At 42.4% G+C, this 14,349-nt stretch overlaps 1 protein-coding gene across 1 annotated transcript; it reads right to left on the bottom strand.

Annotated features, from left to right (window-relative positions):
- Window positions 1–1,176: 1,176 nt before the first annotated feature.
- Caf1-180 (Chromatin assembly factor 1, p180 subunit) lies at window positions 1,177–5,312 on the bottom strand. Its single transcript, XM_017081786.4, has 3 exons — window positions 2,989–5,312; window positions 2,750–2,919; window positions 1,177–2,677 (listed from the first exon to the last, which is right to left on the bottom strand). The coding sequence occupies exons 1-3, from the start codon at window positions 5,192–5,194 to the stop codon at window positions 1,538–1,540; spliced, it is 3,516 nt and encodes a 1,171-aa protein (XP_016937275.3). The 5' UTR covers window positions 5,195–5,312; the 3' UTR covers window positions 1,177–1,537.
- Window positions 5,313–14,349: the final 9,037 nt, after the last annotated feature.

Below are 14,349 nucleotides of genomic sequence, written 5' to 3'. Positions count from 1 at the left end.
TCTGCGTTTGGCTCACAACTAACGGTTCTTTCCCATGGAGCTCAACTCCTATTGGTCAGTGGGAGGAGGGGAAATATAGACAGGGCCGCCATTTTGAAATTGAACAGTTATTTAAGTTCAATTCTAGCTACCAGCTGTCACTTGCTAAGTTTTCTGTTTGCCTGGTGTCTGAGAGCCATGAGCCCAGCACTTTGACCGAGAAAATTTTACGAAGGCTTTCAATATGTTAAAGTAAACGAGTGATTTTTCAATTTGAAGCATCAGGTGAACAGGAAAATTCGTAGGTGGCCAATGATTAGTTTTTAAGGCTTAACTAGAGGTGTGCCGTTTCAAAATATGTGACGGCATCGTTGCCGATCAAGCGATTGCCCATCTCTAGTCCGCTTATACTAAACTAACGGTTGTCTTCCAGTAAAAAATCGCAACGCCCAGCAGCCACCTGCTACGAACTATGTTCGCCTGGTGTCAAAGACCAAGAAATTTCATTTCAGACCTCATTGAAATGACAGTTCATAGAAATCACAAGTCCAAAATACCTTCTTTTCTCATCGAGAAAATGGTAAAATTGCTAGACTTTTTAATTCAAACACCAGGCGAACATAAACGTTAGTAGGTGTAAAACGATCAGCTGATTAGCTTATTCCAAGCTTACTTAGAGATGCTCTGGTGATTTCTTCCTTTTGCCACGGTGACAAGATCGTGACAAGCTCGTGACATGATCGTGATAGGCTCGTGACAAGCTCGCGAAACGGCCATGGTTGCTCATCTCTGGTCTGGCTTGGCTCTCAACTAACGGATCCTTCCCATGGTGATCAATTTCTATTGGTCAGTAGGGGGAGGGGAAATATGGTAAGGGCGGCCATTTTGAAAAATAACGGTTCTTTAAGTAAAATCATAGCTACCAGCTGACACTTGCTAAGATTTCTGTTTGCCTGGTGTCTGAGACCAATAAATTCAGCACTTTGGCAGAAAATATGTTTAGAATGAATTTGTTGAAATGACTGATTTTTCAATTTGAAACGTCAATAACTAGCAATTAAAAATCAAAAATACCATATTTGTCTGTCGAGCAAATTGTCAAAGCGCTAGATTTCTTAATTTCAGACACCAGTGCCCATTGAGGATGGACATGGCCAGCTGCATCTGGTCAACGCAATCGAATAAAAGATCGTCGGATAATGTATTATTGCATATATACTATATATGTATAGATGGTTCATTGACGCAATCGAAACGTACAGGGATAATTACAGTTTGTGAGTACTTGTTCCGCTGAACCTCTTAACAGATCTACAGATGGATGGAAGGATGACGGGTGGAGGGCAGGTATGATGCATCTGATGGGGGTGATGAAGTGGAAGTGGAGGACATACAGGTCGAACGTACATCGGAACATTAAAAAATTAAATCAACTTACGAGCGAATCTAGCGAAAAAAAATGTTTGGATATTTTGAATTTACGCCTAGCAGGAAGACCCACAAGAGACCCAGAGACGGTAGTTTCGGGAGCAGGGTTTCCTAGTATGTTAACTTAAGCCTAATCCGAGAGCATCACCACATCATCGCTGACAGTGGGCGGGGGCTTCTCCGGCTTCTTCTCCTTGGGATTGCTGGCATCGCTCTGGCGCCGCAGGAACTGGCTGATCAGCTTGTTCTTGGTGGCCTGGTGTATCGGCTGGTCCCTGGGCACGGACATGATCAGGGTGGCCCGCTTTTTTGCGCCCTGAGCCGCCGTCGGTGTCTGTCCACTGTAGGGCGTTGTGGAAGCCGAGTTCGCCACCGCTGCCACAACGGGCGAGGCGGTGGCCTCCGCCTCCGCCGGCGGACTCTGCTCGTGCTGCGGGGCATCCGCTCCCTCGCTGATCTTGGGCGTCAGCGTGTAGTCCCACTGATTCTGCAGCGGGAGCTCCGGCAGCTGGAACTTCTCCAGCATCTCGTTGGCCACCACCCAGCAGAGACGTTTCTTCGGCTTCTTGCTCTTCTTGGCGCTGTTGGCACTGGAGGCCACCTCGGGTGTGCCCAGTTCGACAGTCTTCCAGCTGGCCAGTTCGTCGAACTTCTCGCGCAGCACAGCCTTCGAGGGCAGCACCGTTTGAGTGGACTCGGCGGCCGCCTGGGTTTTCAGGTACTCTAAATACTCGTTGATCAGGAACAGCTTCGAGTTTCGATTGCCATGGGTTAGGCGCACCAGCTGCTGCATCAGACGATCGTCCAGCTGCAGCGGCACCGGCGGCTCGGGCAGCTGATCTTCGCCGTCTGGCTCCGCTGGAGCCTCCAGGCTGAGCGGCTCCATCTGCCAACAGGCGTACATGTCGATGGTGTGAGCAAAGATTGCCGGAAACAGCTGCGAAGGGTTGCCATTCTCATCCAGCCAAACGGGTCCCAGAAGGCGCGGCTTGATCTTCTTCGTCTGCTTCTTCATCTCCTGGGCGAACTCCTGCTGCAGTACCTGCAGCTTGGCCTTCTGCGCCTCCCTCGTGTGTCCGTCGTCCATCTCGCCGTCGTTCTGCAGCTCCTCGTCGCTGAGATGGCCGTGCGGTACGTACCACTCGTTGTACTCCTCCTCGGATTCTTCCTCTGACTCGCGCTCCTTCTCGTCCTCGCTGGCGCTCAGCGACTCGCCCGGCTCCTCCTCCTCCCACTCGCAATCGGAGTCAAGTTCGTAGTCGAAGTGCACCTGGGTTAAGTGCATAAGGGTTATAGATATATTTGGGAAATGATAATTAAATCAGAAGAGGGTGTTCCTCACCTTATCCTGGGCCAGTGGGCGACGAGCGGAGATGCTGCTGCTCTTCTTGCGCCAAGTACCGTAGTACGGCGGCCTTCGGTTGTCTGCGAAATGCAGGTACTTGGCCCGCATCCTGGCCAGCTGCTTGGGCTGCTCCACCTCGATGGGCAATCCAGCAGTGGACAGATCATCTGCGGAAATAGAAAGATATACATATCGGTTGGGGGTAGATTATGGATTATAGTCTTAGGGATACAGACCTATCACCTGGACCTCGTCCTCCTCCTCCTCATCCTTGGTGCGCCTCTGGAGACGGGCATCGCGCTGCACCTTGAGCGGCTCCCGCCGCCCGCTTCTTAGTTCGCTGAGATAGAGATGGGCCCGACTTGGTGGCTTTCTTCTGACGATATCCTCCTCTTCGTCTTCTTCTTCCTCCTCCAGGAACCTGAAGAGACCATCCAGCTGGGAGCGCTGCTCCCCGCCAAGCGAGGCGCGCACAATAGGCGCCAGCAGCATGTCGTCCTTTATTTGGAAGGGTCGGAAGGCCAGCGTCTGGCTGCTGGCCTTGGAGCTGTCGCAGCTGCTCTGTTCGTGCTCCAGGTAGGATGTGTTGTTGGAACCGCCACCGGCCTTGGGCTGCTTGGGCACGAAGAACTTGGAGAAGGACTCGGCGGCGCGCTTCTTTTTCTGCTCCGCCTCCTCGCGCTCCTGTTCCTTCTTGCGGCGCTCCTCGTCCTTCTTGCGCTGCACCTCCTCCTTGGCCTCATTGCGCTTGCGCTTCTCCTCATTCTTGGAGTCCACCTCCGCCTGCCGCTTGCGCTCCTTTTCCTCCTTCTCCATCTTCCTTTGCTGCTCCTTTTGGTCCTTCTCCAGCTTCCTCTGTTGCTCCTTCTCGTCGCGCTCCTGCTTCTTTTGCTGCTCGCGCTGCTCCTTTTCTTGCTGCTTGAGGCGACGCTCCTCCGCCAGTTTCTGCTCCTTCTCTTCGCGAGCCTTCTTCCTTCGCTCCAGGAGCCTTTGCTGCTTGGGCGTAAGGGTCTTCTGAGCATCGCTTGCCTCCGGAAGACTCTTTCTCTGCAGAAGAGCGTCCTTTTGCGCGGAGGTTCTGTCAGTGGCCGCGGTGTCCGTGTCCACGTCCATCTCGTTCTCGCTGCTGGAACTATTGTTGTCGCTGCTGGAGAGGATCACCGAGATTTCAGCGGCTTCGGGCGATTCTTTGTCCAATTTATCTTGGGCAGCAGGCTCTTCCTTCTTGGCTTGCTTGCTGATTTTATCTTTCTCTGGGGTTTCAGCTTTCTTGCTCGTCACCTTCTCTGGCTCAGAATTCTTCTCCTTTTTTTCTTCTTTTTGTTTCTTCGTAGGTGCATCTTCTTTCTCTTTCTGCGACTTTGTTGGGCTGGCCTCCTTTACATCTTTCTTGCTCTTTTCTGCTGGCTTTGATTCCGCCTTCTTGGGCTTTCCTAACGATTTGACTGAATCCTTCATGGGGGCTTCTTTCGGCTTGGGATCCGCTGCAATCGATTGATCTTTCTTCTTGGTTTCCGACTTATCTTTCTTGCTGCTATCCACTTTCTTGGCTATAAAGAGATCTATAGTGGACTGATCGTTCTTTTTGATTGGTTCTGCGCCTTTGAGCTCTTCTTTTTTGGATTCCTTGGATGTCTTCTTAGGCTCTTTCTGCTTCTTTGGAGCCTCCTCCTCCTTTTGGCTATCCTCCTCCTCCTCCTGCTTCTGTTCTGGTGATTTTTCGAGCGGTTTCTGTACTTTCAGTTTCTTTTGGGGATTCAGCTCCTCGGCGTAGACTTCTATATCATCGCTGGACTCGCTGCCCGTCTTGACCGCCTCCTTGGGTGAACTGTCCAACGCTTCTTCGGATTTCTTCAGGGATTTCCTGCGCTTGGATCGCTTGTTGACCAACGGCAGCTTAATTTGTATGGGTGCCGGTGAGGCTTTCTTCGGCTCCGGCTTCTTGGGCTTCGGCTTGGCCTCCTTGGTCTCCCTGACCACCTCTTCCTTCTTCTCCACAATCACATCATCGCAATCATCATCATCCAGTTCGATGACATCCTCCGCCACGGAATCCGTGGTCTTGACCTTCTTGGTGGCTATTGAGCTGGACAGATCCAGGTTCTCCTTGCTGTTCGATCGGCGCAGTTGCCCGGCAGAGCAGCCGGTGCCCTCCAGTGGCGTCTCATCGCCGTACGACAGTTTTCGCTTGCGAGGAGCGGGATCTGGATCGTCCTCGTCCAGGATCACAGTGACTGGGTCGCCGGCGGAGGACGAGGCGCCGGAGGCGGCTCCTCCGACTGCAGTCCCAGCTCCGGCCCCACCCCCTGGCGTCAGCAACTTGAACGGCAGACGCGTCTGCACGAACTTTTTGCCACCGCTGGCCGTTCTCTCCGCGGACTTGGCCACGGCCGCCTCCTTTGTCCGGCCACTGATCGGGGTATTCACAATGCCGGCGGGCATTCTGCTGTTTTCCTGGCTTCCTGTGTCCTGCTTCTCACTTTCCTCCGGCAAATCCTTCGCTTGTTTTTCGCCTTGCCAAAAAAAAGGCGCTGAAAACACACTAGCGATGGCAGTAGTGGGCGCGGATTGCCGCCAATAGATTGGTTGTGCGATCGATAGATCGATGCTCATCTATCAGCGCCATATGACGCGCACCAGTGTTGGCAAGCGGCCGAAAAGGTGGGGAACTTAGCTAAGGAGAATAGTTCAAATATATTCCTACATGTTTCTTATGCAAACCCAAGATCACCATAAATAGTGGTTTACTTTGCGGGTAAGGATTATAATCAATATAAAAAACAACTTTTTAAAGATGAATTAGAAAACGGTTACTTTTGATGCTTCTTAAAACTGATTTTTATCATAAAATTAGGGTGCCCCCAGAATTGTAATTCTTAAGCACTGATAATGCCGTACCGCGGGATCTTGGTTTAATTTTAATTTAATTTTTAAAACTCTGCCTGAGTTACATATGTATATTCCATATATAAAAAAATGACCATAAAAATGTGACAGATAGTTAAAAAAAATTAATTTGAATTGTTTTCCAAGACGGTAAGCGTTTCGCTATCAGTTAAATAAGTTTATAGAATATTAGTAATGTGCAGAATATTAAGTTGGTTAATTGAGGAGTATCCGAAGAATGTGGCTAAATTACACATAAAATAAACAATATAAAATGACAATTTATCCCTAAATTGCCCATTACTTATGCAAGCCAAAGTATAATGCCAATAGTTTTGCACTCGAGGTCGGCTTTATGTGAATAATTAAGTACTGGCGTCTTCTTAAATAATTCTGCAAGACATCAGGCTGATTGAGTTCGTCGTTATTGTTACCTTTTGATCCAACTGAAAGATGCTGGCCGACCGATGGTGATTGTTTACTTAGTTTAATGTGCCATTTTTGCTAATCCCGGATAAGTGGAAAAATGCTTGCGGCCACAACAACTGCTGCTGCTGACCCCTTTCCACCTGCAACTGCCACCTTTCGAATCGCAATGGTTGACATGGTGACCCGGGAATGAAAGCAAGCCGAGGACGAGGACGAGGACGAGGACCAGATCCTGCCTCCGGCTTCAATTCGCTGCGATTCGCTGGAATACATTCATTTAATTACAATTTGTTTCAAAAGCCTGACACGCACACACAGTTCAAAGGGGCGCCGAGTGGGGATTTAGGGGCAGTAACTACTGCTCTGAACACATACATATATGCAGCGACTGCAGCCGATGAACTGGACTTATTTCACTTTTCGGGGAAAAGGTTAAATTTCACCTTGCTTATAAACATACCAGCGAAAAGTAATCACAAGAGAAAAACCAAAGACCAAAATGGCTCGCTAAATTCATCTATTGTGGTTCCACAATATAAAATAAGCTAAAATTTACTATTATTTAGATTTTCTGTTTGGTTTTAGTTTTGCCTAAAAGATAGTGATAGATAATAAAACAAAGACAAATAATAAAACATTAAATAAATAAGGAGTGCAAAGATGTGGACTCCAACAGATTAGATGATAATATTTCAAATGGCGCCTTCAATTGGTTCAAAAATTCGCGCCATGTAGCTAACTAAATATAACTAACCCATTTAACTTGGCTGCAAATCTTAGTGACTACTTAATACTGACATGTGCAACGCTCACGAGATGAGATACAAATTGCGGTCGCCGCTTGTGGCCTGTGCAAATGGGGGCGGTAAATGGTGAATACGGATACGGGGACGCGATGAAGTGGGTTGGACATGTGGCATATTATTCGCATTGGCCGGGATTTGCCATCGCCATATCGACTCCTTTAATAATGATAATAATAATGCCGCATCGATTCCACTGGGACTTTTGGCCCATGGCCCCGGATGAGACGGGGCGTAAAATGGGAATTCGGTCATGCGTGTGAACGGGTGCGGTACACCGCCCTCCCCTTCCACTTCCCCTTCCCTTCATCCAGTTTCCCTTTCCCTCTGGTAAGTAATAGAAAATCTATTAGCGCTCACAAGAACCCACGCGGGGGGTGGCGAAGAGCCAGGGGCGGCGACGGGTGGGATTCCACCTCCTCTCCTTTTTGATGACACGAAAGGAGGCCAAGCACTTTGAACATTTTGTAAACAGATCCAGCTCTGATTCAAGCGGTTTCGGGTTACTAAAATTAAAAAACAGTAAAAGCAGTGGTTTTTATTTCATAACTTGGCCTCATTAGCTTTAGGTTGTTGCATACATTATTAAATTCAAAAATTCATTCAATAATTGAATGTTTTTTTTGTTTAATATACCATAGTTTGATTTTAATAAGGGCTTTACAAGTTTCATTTAAAAAAACATAAATTACATTTTGTGGGTGTGTGCAATAAAGACTTCATAAAATAATTAAGCTTAAATTTTTACCCTTACTGTGTGTAAGTGGAGACCAATACTGATCCAGTTTTCTTGAATATATTTCTAATTGATTAAAATTAATAATAATTTATCTTTTTTTTAAGTGTCACCATCAACTTCAACTAAGAACCGGAGCACAGTACATTTGCAAAGTGGTGAGGATAGAAAGCGCAGACAGGCGAGGTGAAATTGGAGACCTGTTGTCGTGAAGCGTGCTTGAATGACACGACTGTCAGAATGGCGAAATGACAAGGTGACAGGAAAGGAGTAACGTTTTTTAAAAATGTCCAAAAGAAAATGCCCATTTTATTGGTGCTATCTTGATAAGCTATAAAATATGTGAAACATTTTGAATCTATTTTTCAAGTAGCCGCAATTGTTACAAATTAATAGTTTTTAGCTATGTTTCATTCTTTATATTTATAGTTAAGGGCTGTAAAACATAAAACATAATCAAAATCATTCATCTTAAAATATGTATCCATTTAAATCTCGTAAGCCATAACTTTGGAATCCTCTTTTCCATCGCTAAAAATAAAATTGGTTAACATTTTTAGAACCAACGTACTTCAATCACAGTTCGTATTATATTTAAGTAATTGGAGGGTAAAATGTGTTTCCAATTTGTTGTACCTATGCCAGAAACATTTTCCCCCTATTTTCTTTCTCGTTGTTCTTACTTATGGGACCACTGGAAAAATAGTTATTATTCTGATTATTATTATCTCAACAAAATTAATTTTTTAACAACAAAGAACTAAAATAAAAGAAGTCCTTAGAATTGTTAGACGAAAAGGATTTTTATAATGTTTACCAAAATTTAAAATAAAAACAACTAATGAGAAAATAAATAATTGTTTTCAGTGAACAGCGGTAACTGTAACAGTGGGCGGAAAAAGTAACCGGCAATGGCAACAAGAGTGAAAAAGTATTGAATTACATTTAGACAACATTTGGTTGAATACCTTCTGTCAGGGGGTGGTGGGCGTCGTTGATTGGAGGCGGACGGTGGGTGGTCGAGTGTTGCGGTTTGAGTTTCCTTTTGTTGGCCTGCTGGGTGGTTTTGGGGTGGGGTTCGGCCCACGCTTGCTGTTGTTCCCTTGAATGGGGTTCGGGTTTTGGCGATTAACGTGAATACCTCTCCTGCGCCCACTCTCCCCAGCATTTTCTTTCTCTGTACATTTGTGGCTTCCTTCTGTGTCTGCGTAAAATACACAGTACGGATATGGTTTACTTATTTTCTATGCACATTTTTATGTATTTGTTAATATTTTTTTGGTAAGGAATATCTGATAGGTAAATAAAAAAAGTCTGATATATTTATGTCGGTTTGGTTTAAGTGGGTTAACCTAAAAATAACTATAAAGTACAAAAAAATCTATAAACAAGTTAAATTATTTTTGGAGATTTTATAAACATGGCAATAAATTGTAAGGTTTAATAAATAAAAAATCCCCAAAAAGGACAAACATTGTTCTCTGTGTATTAAAAGGATCTTCGGTGGTTCCGTTCGAAACGGAACAGAAGTGAAGTGGGCCGTAGGTCGATTCCCGCAGGAATCGCTGGGCAAATTCATTAGTTGCCCATTTTCATGCTATTTTATTTCAATATAAAAGACGCACGCATGCATGCATTTAGTTTTCCATTCTTTCGCCACTACACCAGTAGTACTGGTACCCCTCCTTCTCCGCCGCCTCTGCTTTATTATGCCGTTTGACGCAGCGGACACGCATTAAAATTGTAACAGCCCGAAAGGAAAGGGAATGACAGCGGACCTTGGGAGGGGGCGGGGGCGGGGCGGCCAGGTAGTTACGACAACCTGAGAAAGTGACAGGTAGTGCCGTCAACTCTCACCAACAAATCTGGCTACATCTGGGAAAAATATAACTTCAAATGGAACCAAATAAGTATAACATTTTTTTAAGATATTTTTAAAAACTAGTTAAAGAATATACAAGTGTTTTAATACTAAAGATATTTTGGTAATAGGTTATTAAGCACTATTTTGTGGTACCTAAAACTAAAACTTATTGGAGTTACATTAAGGGAAAATGTATGGTTTGATTAAAGTTATTCGTTGCATGTTGTTCCTAGTGATAGAATTTCCTCTATAATCAATGTTATATTTTGTAAATAGCCAGGTGAACAGCACTGAATGGATAGTGCAAGTGTGCGATGGAGAGGAGAATATATAATAAAAAAATAAAATAGGAGAAAGGGACAGGTATTCGGAATCGCCTCGGGTGGACACACTTGCCTTGGGCAACGCAACTGCAACTTCCTTCGGAACAATCAGACTTTTGTTCTCCCTGGGATCGGATCTTTTCCGGACTTTGATTTCCACGAACACGAATTTCCCACACTTTTCACTTCTCCCCCACTGCCCAGGGTTTCCCTCTCTTTCATTCGATTCCATTTCGAACCTTTTGTGATCGAACCTGTCAGATTCCGTTCCACTTCCATTGCACAGGAAATAATAATGGGTTTCTTATTTAATTCCGAACTTATTTACTTGTGATCTATATTTATGGTTACGCAAGCAAAGCTTATTAAGTTAGATATTTATTTTCTTATTAGGATAGTTTTAACATTAAAAATATGTAAGTGAAATAATAAATGAATATTAAAATTTAAGTTGTTACCCTTGTTTGACGTATGTTTTTTTTGAGATTCTGTAAGCTTCATTGCAACAAATTAGCTTCATTCAGCCTTTCACACTTTGATCGTGATCTGCCACATTTTCTGTCATTCTCCGGTCTTCCGATCGGCTTCTACAAATTCTGGCTGTCATTCTTTTTCGACTTCCACAAGTCACCTGCACAAATTGAAGAAAGTTCCCATATCATTCTTCGGTGGGGTGTTTTCCATTCCTGTAGCACAACTTTGGGAGTAAATCACCAAAATTTCTATTAATTGACATTATAATTTGGTTGTTAATCTGTAATGCATTTAATTAAAAGTCTTATAAATTCTAAGAACTGCGTTACATTAAAATACAATTTGAAAAATCAAAAACTGATAATATTGATAAAAGGGTTTCCCAAAAGTGTATGAAAGGGATACAAATAAGACTGTAATCAATTGTGCTGTTCTAAGCTTGATGCACACACTTCTAAGATTTTTTAATGATCAAATGATTTGTATTTCACGTGTAGTTTAAGGTTGATTTCGAAGGCCGTTTGCATGCTTCATTACGGAACCAAAAAGGGATACCGCCCACTGCGGCTACTTCATTAAAGATCGACTCGCACATTTCACAGATTTCGAAAATTGGCAATCAAACAATTCGGCAATTGAACAATTGGAGTAAAAATAATTGAGCCAGAGTTCCTATGGCCTTTTATTTATATTTTTGCACTATTGTCGGCTACTTTCAAAACAAACTCCTTGCCGAAAAAGAAGGAAAATAAGGAGCAGTGATGGGCATATCGAAATTTTTGTTTTGATTTCCATTTGAAATTTGTTTTGAGAGTGGAAATGCAGCAACAAAGGGAACGGGAGCGGGCTGGTTGGGGAAAATGTTGAAAATCGAGCAGAGGCAAAGGAGAATGAAAATGAATAGGAAAAGGCCACAGGAAGTCAAAGTGTCAGAGCTCAGAGGCTCGGAGATTTTTCTATTTATTTGTTGCTGCCGCTGTTATTTGTCATCATTGTTGCCGTGTAGGATCGCCGGATCGAGGCGGAAACGCGGCTAATTTGCACCCCTGCCTCTGGTTCGATTTTCCATTTTCCATTTCCTCCACTCCCTCAGGTTTTCCCTGCTCAGATCGCTGCCGTTTTCCCCGCCCCCTCAGCCGACGCCTGTGCCTGTGCAAAATTATTAATTTACGAGCTGTCAACAGTTATTGTTCGGCCAGCCCCGTGTTTACATCCACACAAAAAGCGACAACCCAGCAGATTTAGAGGGTGAAAGATATGGTCGGAAAAGAGACGGCAACAGGGCTTAGAACGGCAGCAGTGCTGCCATAAAATTCCTAAGACCCAGAGATTATTTGCAAAGTTTTTCTATAACTCGCTTACTACTGCTTCATTTTACATCATGTTTTTTTGCAAAAATTTGTAAAAAATTAAAGTTTTCAGGCTTACCCAGTTTTTTTAAGTGGAAAAAAAAACAGGCAGCTATGCGCCCGGACACATCATCTTATATATCAAAAAATTTTCAAAAAATAAAGTTTTGAGATTTAAATGCCAATTGATTGGGAATTTGATTACGAGCTCAACGAGGTATGGCATTCCTTATTCTGGTTCCATTTCGCAAGTTGTCAACGAAAAAACTGATATTTTTTGGGCAAAAATAGGGAGTAGCATTTTTTGGACGTAAAATACGTTTTATTTGGGCCGTTTTTCAGTCGTAGTTTAGTCAAATCAAGGCGCACAACAAAAAGACCGACTGTTTTGAACAGCTAACAACCTAGGCTAACGATCCACATCACTTTTTTAAAAATAATTTTTTTTACCAATTTTCGCTTTTTTTTAAGGGGTTACATCATCTTTTTTATCGAAAAATTTTCAAAAAATAAAGTTTTGAGATTTAAATGCCAATCGATTGGGAATTTGATTACGAGCTCAACGAGGTATGGCATTCCTTATTCTGGTTCCATTTCGCAAGTTGTCAACGAAAAAACTGATATTTTTTGGGCAAAAATAGGGAGTAGCATTTTTTGGACGTAAAATACGTTTTATTTGGGCCGTTTTTCAGTCGTAGTTTAATCAAATCAAGGCGCACAACAAAAATACCGACTGTTTTGAATAGCTAACAACCTAGGCTAACGATCCACATCACTTTTTGGAAAATAATTTTTTTGACCAATTTTCGCATTTTTTATAAGGGCCGTTTTCGCATTTTTATACATCATCTTTTTTATCGAAAAATTTTCAAAAAATAAAGTTTTGAGATTTAAATGGCAATCGATTGGGAATTTGATTACGAGCTCTACGAGGTATGACATTCCTTATTCTGGTTCCATTTCGCAATTTGTCGACGAAAAACTGATATTTTTTGGGCAAAAATAGGGAGTAGCATTTTTGGACGTAAAATACGTTTTATTTGGGCCGTTTTTCAGTCGTAGTTTAGTCAAATCAAGGCGCACAACAAAAAGACCGACTGTTTTGAACAGCTAACAACCTAGGCTAACGATCCACATCACTTTTTTAAAAATAATTTTTTTGACCAATTTTCGCTTTTTTTTAAGGGGTTACATCATCTTTTCTATCGAAAAATTTTCAAAAAATAAAGTTTTGAGATTTAAATGCCAATCGATTGGGAATTTGATTACGAGCTCAACGAGGTATGGCATTCCTTATTCTGGTTCCATTTCGCAATTTGTCAACGAAAAAACTGATATTTTTTGGGCAAAAATGGGAGTAGCATTTTTTGGACGTAAAATACGTTTTATTTGGGCCGTTTTTCAGTCGTAGTTTAATCAAATCAAGGCGCACAACAAAAATACCGAATGTTTTGAATAGCTAACAACCTAGGCTAACGATCCACATCACTTGTTGGAAAATAATTTTTTTGACCAATTTTTGCATTTTTCATAAGGGCTTACATCATCTTTTTTATCGAAAAATTTTCAAAAAATAAAGTTTTGAGATTTAAATGCCAATCGATTGGGAATTTGATTACGAGCTCAACGAGGTATGGCATTCCTTATTCTGGTTCCATTTCGCAAGTTGTCAACGAAAAAACTGATATTTTTTGGGCAAAAATAGGGAGTAGCATTTTTTGGACGTAAAATACGTTTTATTTGGGCCGTTTTTCAGTCGTAGTTTAGGCGCACAACAAAAAAACCGACTGTTTTGAACAGCTAACAACCTAGGCTAACGATCCACATCACTTTTTTAAAAATAATTTTTTTGACCAATTTTCGCTTTTTTTTAAGGGGTTACATCATCTTTTTTATCGAAAAATTTTCAAAAAATAAAGTTTTGAGATTTAAATGCCAATCGATTGGGAATTTGATTACGAGCTCAACGAGGTATGGCATTCCTTATTCTGGTTCCATTTCGCAATTTGTCAACGAAAAAACTGATATTTTTTGGGCAAAAATGGGAGTAGCATTTTTTGGACGTAAAATACGTTTTATTTGGGCCGTTTTTCAGTCGTAGTTTAGGCGCACAACAAAAAAACCGACTGTTTTGAACAGCTAACAACCTAGGCTAACGATCCACATCACTTTTTTAAAAATAATTTTTTTGACCAATTTTCGCTTTTTTTTAAGGGGTTACATCATCTTTTTTATCGAAAAATTTTCAAAAAATAAAGTTTTGAGATTTAAATGCCAATCGATTGGGAATTTGATTACGAGCTCAACGAGGTATGGCATTCCTTATTCTGGTTCCATTTCGCAATTTGTCGACGAAAAACTGATATTTTTTGGGCAAAAATAGGGAGTAGCATTTTTGGACGTAAAATACGTTTTATTTGGGCCGTTTTTCAGTCGTAGTTTAGTCAAATCAAGGCGCACAACAAAAAGACCGACTGTTTTGAACAGCTAACAACCTAGGCTAACGATCCACATCACTTTTTTAATAATAATTTTTTTGACCAATTTTCGCTTTTTTTTAAGGGGTTACATCATCTTTTTTATCGAAAAATTTTCAAAAAATAAAGTTTTGAGATTTAAATGCCAATCGATTGGAAATTTGATTACGAGCTCAACGAGGTATGACATTCCTTATTCTGGTTCAATTTCGCAATTTGTCAACGAAAAAACTGATATTTTTTGGGCAAAAATAGG

This window comes from Drosophila suzukii, chromosome X, assembly GCF_043229965.1.
Source record: "Drosophila suzukii chromosome X, CBGP_Dsuzu_IsoJpt1.0, whole genome shotgun sequence".
NCBI classification, from domain to species: Eukaryota; Metazoa; Arthropoda; class Insecta; order Diptera; family Drosophilidae; genus Drosophila; species Drosophila suzukii.
This window is presented reverse-complemented; position numbering and strand designations above follow the sequence as displayed.